Raw genomic sequence first — 9,036 nt, forward strand, 5'->3', positions numbered from 1 at the left:
TTTGATCAATTGAGAAACACTATGGAGGAGACTCAAAGAATGGTAAAACAAATGATGGAAGAAAGGATGCAACAACCACCAATGCAAACCCTAAATCAATAGGAGTTAGAAACTGAGGAGTCGGAGATTGAGGAGGATCTTGGTGGTTTTCCATGAAAACTTTGTCAAGCTTTGTTTCTATATTTAATGTAATAGTAATCTACTAGACTAGTTTAAGTAGTTCATGGTATACTTTTTGTAACGATTCAGTGATGAATTTAGGTGGATATGTTAAGATTGTGTGTTTTGTGATGATTATGGTTATATTCATATTTTTAACACTAAAAAAATCTGTTACAAAACTGATTGTTTTTGTTAATTTTATATCTATTTCCGTCACTGAACTCATCACTAACTTTCTAAATCTGTCGCTATATTATAGCTGAAACCGTTGCTAACTTCCGTCGCTAAATAAGTCGCTACATTCCATCGCTAAATCGGTTGCTACAATTCCGTCGCTATATCGGTCGCTGAATTCTGTCGCTAAATCGGTCGCTAAATTCCGTCGCTAAGTCAGTCGCTAGATTCCGTCGCTACATCGGTGGCTAAATCGGTCGCAACATTTAGCGACGAATGAAATAGCAACCAGCAAAGATCGGTCGAAAAATCGGTCGCTAACAATTTTAGCGACCGATTTAGGTCATTTAGCGACCGATTTAATCTGTCGCTAAATGACTGTTTTCTGGTAGTGTATGCATTATCAGTTATATTCCATTATAATTTTAATTAAAATAAAATCAAAATTATAATAAGGTAAAAATTAATTGGATATATGTGTAAAAAAATATATACCGATAATGTATCAACAATTTTCTCTAATGTTTTATCTTTTAAAAAATAGGCTTAATTGCACTTTTGGTCTATAATCTAACATGTTTATGTGAAAATGGTCATTGATCTTTAAAACGCGCGGTCAACGTCCCTTATGTTTTTGACGTGAGAAGAATTGGTCCTTCCGTCCATCTCCGTCAGTTGACTAACGGATCTGGCTGATGTGTGTTTCATTAGTTGACGTGGCAAGCCATGTCACCTTCCATGTAGATAAATAATCATAAAATAAATAATTTATAAAATAAATTGATTTAAAAACAAGAAATTAAGGCAAATTAACCCACAAAAAACATAATACCAAATTAACCCAAATTAACACCAATCCAATTCCTTCTTCCTCCTACCAGAAACTCCATCTTCTCCATCTTTCTTCTTCACCCCTTTTTGAATCCGTGAATTACAAGGTTCCCTCTTGGGTCAAGCCAAACCTCTAACTTCCTCTACACAATAAAAGAGAGTGATGAGTGGCTGAGGCTAGGTTGGATTACCGGCTTGCGGGTTTTTTGTTTGGGTGTTTTAATTTTCTGGATTTCTTGATGAGGATGAGGAGGTAGAAGAAGAGAGTATGATTATTTATTAATTAATCATAAAATTAAGTGATTGTCACATCAACTTTTCTGTTAGTCAATTGATGGAGATGGACGGAAGGACCAATTTAAATCATGATGAAAACATAAAAGGGACGTTGACTTCTCAATTTAAGAATCAAAGACCACTTCCACACAAACATGTTAGACTCGGGATCAAAAGTGCAATTCAGCCTTAAAAAACATAATTTTTAATTTTTATTGTTGGATTGCAAACAGAAATAAAATACTGAAGTATAAATACGTGAGCAACTATTATTCTCTAACACTTTGTTCCATTACCATGACACTTCATGCTGATTCAGCATCACCGGTTCCTCCACCGGATCCCGCCACCTCCAACGGCGCTGCAACGTCGGAGGAGGAAAACGCAGCACAACAGTCATCTCCTCCACCGTCATCATGTCCAATCCCGCCGGAGGAACTTCGACTTCCGATATGGTGGCCGGAAGACGGAAATCTAAGCATGGATTGGATCGAGAACCTGGTTGCGTGCTTCGATTGGTCTTCGAAGAATCTTCCTCCCTCCGAGTTCCCTTCGATTCTTCCCGTTCAAGTTTTCGACTCTCTCATCCTCTTAGCTTCCAAGATGCTTCACAAGGAGCCCAATTGCGTCCCTGTTGACCCGTATCGACCCGAACCCGGTTCCTCCGCCGCTTCCGTCGTGGTAGTCGGGGACGTCCACGGGCAGTTCCATGATCTTCTCTTCCTCCTCCGAGACGCCGGTTATCCCTCACAGGATCGAATCTTTGTCTTCAATGGTGATTATGTTGATCGAGGGGCTTGGGGCCTCGAAACTTTCTTGCTCTTGTTGGCATGGAAGGTAAAGTTTCAATCTTTTCTGAATGTTTTTTTTGGGGGAAAAATTAGGTTTCAATTTTGCACCCTTGAATTTTGTGGTTTTTGTTGTGGCATTAATGTACTATGTTCAAAAGGTCAATTTTGTACAGTTTGATTTGTTGATCGTGCTGTATTCCTTTTCAGTTTTCACCTGCTGTTGAAATAGTCCTAATATTTTAGGGGGATATGAGTATTTCACTCTAATTAGATGGAATCTTGCTCTATACTTTATGCTAATTTGTCTATCTAGTGTGAATTAGCTAGGTTTGTTTAATTCTTTTCAAACAAAGATTTTAGCTCTTTTCACTAATAATTACAAAATGAATAATGTTTTGTTTACCATTCGTTTCCACCTCCGCCTCGAAGGAATAAGAGAAAAAAGAAAAAAGAGTGATATGATATGTGATGTGACAGGAAATGCAGAGAGAGATAGGAAGAAAAATGTGTGGAAAAGAGATGAGAGAGAAAGTGGAGTGTTAGTGAATCACTCAATACTGATTTTACAATGTCCTCTGTAATTTTTTGAAATGCTGTTTGCTCAAGATAGGGTTATCCTCTTACAATCATTGACAGATGAGGTAATTTTGAGTTCTATGTTATTTATAGTATTGTAATTATGTTGTATCAGGTGTTCATGCCACGTAACATATATTTGCTAAGGGGGAATCATGAATCGAAGTATTGCACGTCAGTTTATGGTTTTGAGAAAGAAGTAATGGTAAAATATGGTGATAAAGGTAAGCATGCATACCGGAAATGTTTGATGTGCTTTGAAGGTCTTCCTTTGGCTTCTATTATAGCGGGGTGTGTGTACACGGCTCATGGAGGACTTTTCCGCAGTGTAACTGTGACGCCGTCAAAGAGATTAAAAGGAAAGAAGAACCGTAAGATTAATGTAAATCATGATAGAAAAAATCTCTCTCTTGGTTCCTTGGAAGAATTGTCCAAGTGTCGAAGATCAGTTCTTGATCCTCCTTGGGAAGGCTCAAACTTGATTCCAGGTGATGTTTTGTGGTCTGATCCATCAAAAACTCCCGGTCTTGCTCCAAACAAAGAAAGAGGCATTGGCTTGTTGTGGGGTCCTGATTGTACTGAAGAATTTTTGAAAAAGTACCAACTAAAGGTAATAAACAAGTTACTGTTAAATTAGTGTTGATGTGTCTAATAGCCTTATTGCATTATATTCAAGTCAACAAATTGGTTCTGCGAAGTTATTTATGGAATTTATATCACGGACATCTTTTTGAGAAAAGGGTTATCTAATGTGCGTTGATATTATGACTTATGAGAGCATGTATCCTCTTGTACAAGCTTGAGGTTTTGCTTGACTTACCATGATTATTTAATTGAAGTGATTAAAATTTAATTCTTATAATTTTAATGTCTTATCTGAATGATATGAGGCTATGGTAAAATGAAAGGAAAGCTAAACCGATTGGTTGGATGTTGATAGCTACTGTTTTAGGACACTTGTAAAAAGAAGGGAGGGTTAAGCAGTATTACCAGAAAAGTAAATCATGCGCTTTTTAAATCAAGATATATTTATTTGAATGTACTTCATTTAATCTTTATTGATTCTGAATGCTATTGGAATTTGATAGATATTTACTGTTAATTGGTCCTATAAGTATCTAGACTAGACTCTTTAGTAAATGGCTTAGTTAATAGCTTTTAACTGACCTTTGGACTATGCTATAATTACTTGTCCCCCTAATTGCAAGATAGGACTTCTCTAGTCTAAGTTAACTTATAAAATACACAGAACAATGACTCTTGAGTACCTAAAATATCTAGTACTCTCAATACAAATTTAAGACTCAGATAGAAAATCTTAATGAGCACAGAGAAGACTTCTTTATTCTCCCTAAATATTTCTCTGAATCAGTGTAAAATTGAGGACACATGTTATATAACCAAGTTCTGTGTGTTTTGTTGTTGGCTTATTGCTAAGTTCAGTTCATCATGGTGGTAACTTATCAGAGCTTTTGAAACAGTGAGACTGATAGAAAGCTACTGTATCTGTGACTGATATGTATTACACACTTTGATCTGTATCTAACACTCCAACACCGTTGAACAGTAATTTTTAATTAAATTATTAAAAAGTTCGCCCCAGTTGTACACTTTCTTAATATATAAACCCAAATCAAATATACTGAGGTATACTTTTATATATGTTGATAATTTTGTACTTATATATTTTAGTTCTTTTGTTATTTACATATATTTGTTATTCATTTTTAGATTTTTATTGTGTCCCATGCCCGCAACTTTGCCTCACAGTTCAGAGCTTTGCTTTAATGTCTAACTAATCATGATTTAGCTTATTTATATGAACAATCAGGTGTACTTGTAACTCTGACAACTGTAATGGTTAATCAACTGCAAAATGTTTAATTGCTTTGAATAGCTTGCCTACCATTTGTCCCATGGCTATGCGTCGTATTCTGCATTTATTTGTTGCTCTTTTGTATTTGTATACAATAGTTTCTTGTTTATCTTGGTAACTTTTGTCTAATGTTATTACTGATATATGGATTTTCACTTATCTTTTATCTCAGTTGATCATCAGGTCACATGAAGGTCCTGACGCCAGGGACAAAAGGGATGGCTTTGATGGAATGGCTGAAGGTTACACTATTGATCATATTGTGGATTCTGGAAAGCTGGTCACCGTGTTTAGTGCTCCCGATTACCCACAATTTCAGGTTTCCTAATAATTCTCTTAGCTACACATATGACTTGCACTCCAATCTTTTAAATATGTGGTAGACAGTAGACTGGTAGGACATTATTTCTGGTTGAATATTCAAATACTTGATTGGCCTAAGTTGATTTTGCTGATATCTGTAAGTCACATAATCACATAACATGCCATTCTACATCTGAAGGATGACTTGATTTTTATGATATATATATAATTAGGATCAGTAACTTGACTGGGATTAATTAATCATGGATGGTGAGTGGTGACACAATGCTAAGGTTGCTGAATTGTCCGTTAGTTGTTTATTCTGACAAGATCTAGTTGTGGAAACAACATATCTGCTTGTGGAATAAAACGGCACTAATGTTTGCTCCCAGACCCCACATTGGTGGGAACCTCATGCCATAGAATGATCTAATATTTCTTGAAATGCATTGTTGATATTTTCATCATATCCGTTTTTCATTTTGGTTATTATGAACCTTGTAGCTATCTGGAAAAATATATAAACAGTTGACAATATTTTAAACATTCATGTAATAAAACATTGTGTCTTGCGTTAAACCCGGTACTAGTAATTTTGTGTTAAGAGAAAGAGTTTGACGAAAACAACAATCACAGCCATTTCCCAGTTCTCACTAGGTGGAGCGGTGGAGTCGACTACATGGATCAGACACTGCAATAATATCTTAGGGACATAAGGAAGCTAATGGAAAATAGATTGAAACAACAAGGAATGGAACTATCTTATTAAATGATTGAGAAAAGGAGAGGGGCGTCTCCTTCCAGGATTTCCCCTTCACAAAGGATTTCACTTTTCACTCGCAAATTATCAAATGGACTGAGTGGATCCCTCTATCCTTATTTCTCCTATTTATACATGATATCCCTTCAATCTACCTTGTACGTTTTAACTAACCAACTTTTTTAACTATCCCTCTTCCTTCCATCCCAAGTCCTAACAATAAACCACCCCTGATATTCAACCTTGTCCTCTAGGTTGGCAGTGGTCTGCTTTCAATAATCTGACTGTACAATACTTTTGTGTCGCATTCCATTGCTCATATTTTGCCAAGATACTTTGGCCCTTTTCTTTTGGATTGGGCCCCAGTGATTTCTGTGTAAAACCTGTTAAATTTGGGATCCAATCCAAGGCCTTGGTAAAATTTCCACTTGTCTTTAGAATACTGTGCTTGACTATTGAGTGCTTCCTGTCACTAAAAAATTACCCTTAGTTGGCAGATATGCAATGTCTCATCTATGCTTCTGAACCCAAATGTCAACCTGCACAGTACCATTTCTGCACCTATGACTTACTTTTTGTCCAGAATTTGCATTGTTGTTGTACCACTGATGGTTGCTCTGCCAATAGTGAACCGTTGACCGCCACATGTGGGCTAGAATCTAGCGGCTCTAGAGGCGGCAATTGACTGACTAGATTGGTCTAAACCTGCAACTCTCTGGCCATCTGAGGGTACTTCCACCATACTTGATCACCAGACAATTGGTGGCCTTGATCCTTACGTCCATGCCAGCAATTCGTTTCTTGCCTCCCATAATGACTTTGCCCATAGCATACCTGCTGTGTGAACCAGTACCGTTTCTTCCTCGTCGTTCTTCACCTTGGAGCAATCTATAGTCTATACCAATGAAGTGCTATTCTGTTATGCCCATCCATTGTAGCTTGGCCAATAAAGACTCACTGGCTGCATCTTGTGAGCCACCAGCGGCTTCGGTGGTGGTAGGTGTGTGGCTGGATGTTGTATCACCATTTACCAGCATTCTGACTGCCATTGCAAGAACCACCTCCGATGGCTTTGTTAGGAGCCCCTTTCGAACTCTTCAGTGACACATTCCAATGGGTTGGTATATCAGAGGTAGATAGCTTCATTGTTCTTGCCCAAGATCAATACTCATTTTCAATATTGGTGCCTCTGTGCTCTCTGTAATCCAACAGTTGCAATGAGTCGCTGCATACTTAGACTTATAACTGTCTGAATTCTTGTTGTTCCTCTCTTTCTACATTAAACATTTGGTCTCAGGTCCTGTCCTCCATGTTCATCCCATTTCCGCATCGATCAACCAAAAGGGATCTGGATCTGATCAATGCCGTCAAGTTTCAACCTGATTTCCAGCAGCTGCGAAGCCCGTCCCATACCTTCTTCAGCATTTCCGCCAAGTCTTGCGTCACTGTTCTTGATCTCTCATTAGGTGTCACTCCTTTATCCTTGTTTTCTGATTCTTCACCCTGAGTTTCTTTCGTTGGGTTTCCTCTTGCTGGGATATCTCTGTTTTTGGGCCTGGTCAATTTCATCAGCATTTTTCCTTTGAAACATCAAGGAATCATTATTAGGTTTTGAGTCTATGACTGACCTTCCCGAATCTCTACCCACCCAATGACCTTGCAATTTTATTCTTACACAAGATGATTGTTTGCTTTGGTATGTAAATTTCATGTTAAAAGTGTTTGTATTTAGTAATATTGTCCAATGATTTATTGTAATGACATTTTAAAGAAGTTATCAAGCCACTTGAATGTTTCTTGTAATCTTTATAAAGCATAAATGCCATGCAATTAACAATGGAGAGAAACCTTGTCTTTGCCATATGCCACTTTATCTTGCTGAGATGAATGTGAATTATCTTTCTTGGTTTGCTATAGATGGCAAATGTCTATTTTCGGTATTGTAGGAAATATTAAAAAATATGCAGCTTGATCAAGTAGTTCAGGCCTTTGTTAATCAAACTTGGTGAATGACGTTCCATAAGATCTAAAACGTTAGTTGTGGTTTGCCGAACATTGTATGGCCTTGTTTTATGAGTGGAAATAACCTTAGAAGATTGAAATATTTTTTGAAATGATTGAATGATCCCTTTCATTATATACTTGATAATTTATTATTTGCATAATCTTTTCATTCCCCCTTTATACAAGTTTCTTACATAACCTGACAATTGAATAAACACAGAAATTAAGAAATAAATCAATAAACCGCTGGTCAAGTCTATGTCTTCATGAATAATACTCCAAACTTGTTCTTCCTTCATACAGATGGGTGATAAATTTAGACCTTTGATGAACCCTGTCTGCCCATCAACTATCATAATTTCCTATTAGGATTTAGTATTTTTGTTTTCATTCACTGACAAGCAATCAATGATTTATGAAATGGAATGACTAAGATCTGAAATGCTTAATTTGACTGTGGATGTTATTAATTATTCTGAAATGCTTTTTCATAACAACTGTTTTTCTTACAGGCAACAGAAGAGAGATATAACAACAAAGGTGCCTATATTGTCCTGGAGCCCCCGAATTTCGACAACCCTACATTTCATGGATTTTCAGCAGTTACTCCAAGGCCAAAGGTGAAAAAAAATCCTACATATCTCTGCATGTCTAGGAATATATATGGTTGCTTAGATGTTTAATGGATTTTCCCTGTACTAGGGAAAGTTTTAGCAAGTGTTCTCTGGGTTTAAGTTACATTATATCTTCTACAGTTTGTAATAGTAAAATTATTTGCATAGAGTTGTTTTTTTTTTGTTAATGTATAGAGTTGTTAATTGTATCTTTGTTCTGTGGTGCAGGCAAACCCCTACTACGATTATGAAGAAGTGATAGACTCTGACGAAGAATTGGACTTGGCCTCCATGGTTACTAGCTGATAGGTTTTTGGTGTGAAGAAAATGTTACAAAGTTATCATATTTGTAAAAATTGTATTATTTTTTGAAAACAGCTTTTATAATTAAATTATAATAGGATATATTGCTTACCCGATTTATGAATTTTGTGATATCTTTTTTTTGGTACATCGGAAAATTTAATTTTGTGACATCTAATTGCTCTGTTTGTATCGAGTCATTTTGCCTGAAACGGAAAACATGAGCATGTAAAATGACTGGAAAACTGATTACTTGTGTGTTTGGCAAGTCCCATTAAATGAAAAGTAGAGGAAATCCAATACTGTAATTATTGCTTGTCGGTTTTCCTCGCAAGCTTGCCATGAAAATGAATCTAAGATGGGATT

General features: G+C 36.6%; 1 protein-coding gene across 2 annotated transcripts; it reads left to right on the forward strand.

Moving 5' to 3' along the window:
* The first annotated feature begins 1,708 nt into the window (after positions 1–1,708).
* On the forward strand, positions 1,709–8,786 carry LOC130712031 (serine/threonine-protein phosphatase 7). 2 transcript variants are annotated; one of them, XM_057561851.1, is made up of 5 exons: positions 1,711–2,280; positions 2,926–3,420; positions 4,859–5,005; positions 8,266–8,373; positions 8,596–8,786. In XM_057561851.1, the coding sequence occupies exons 1-5, from the start codon at positions 1,741–1,743 to the stop codon at positions 8,671–8,673; spliced, it is 1,368 nt and encodes a 455-aa protein (XP_057417834.1). In that variant the 5' UTR covers positions 1,711–1,740; the 3' UTR covers positions 8,674–8,786. The 2 variants fall into 2 exon arrangements, 1 of the variants encoding a protein (XP_057417834.1); XR_009010846.1 differs by lacking the exon at positions 8,596–8,786 and having other exon boundaries at positions 1,709–2,280; positions 4,870–5,005; positions 8,266–8,279.
* The last annotated feature ends 250 nt before the right edge of the window (positions 8,787–9,036 follow it).

The sequence above is a fragment of the Lotus japonicus genome, chromosome 4 (genome assembly GCF_012489685.1).
Source record: "Lotus japonicus ecotype B-129 chromosome 4, LjGifu_v1.2".
Taxonomy (NCBI): Eukaryota; Viridiplantae; Streptophyta; class Magnoliopsida; order Fabales; family Fabaceae; genus Lotus; species Lotus japonicus.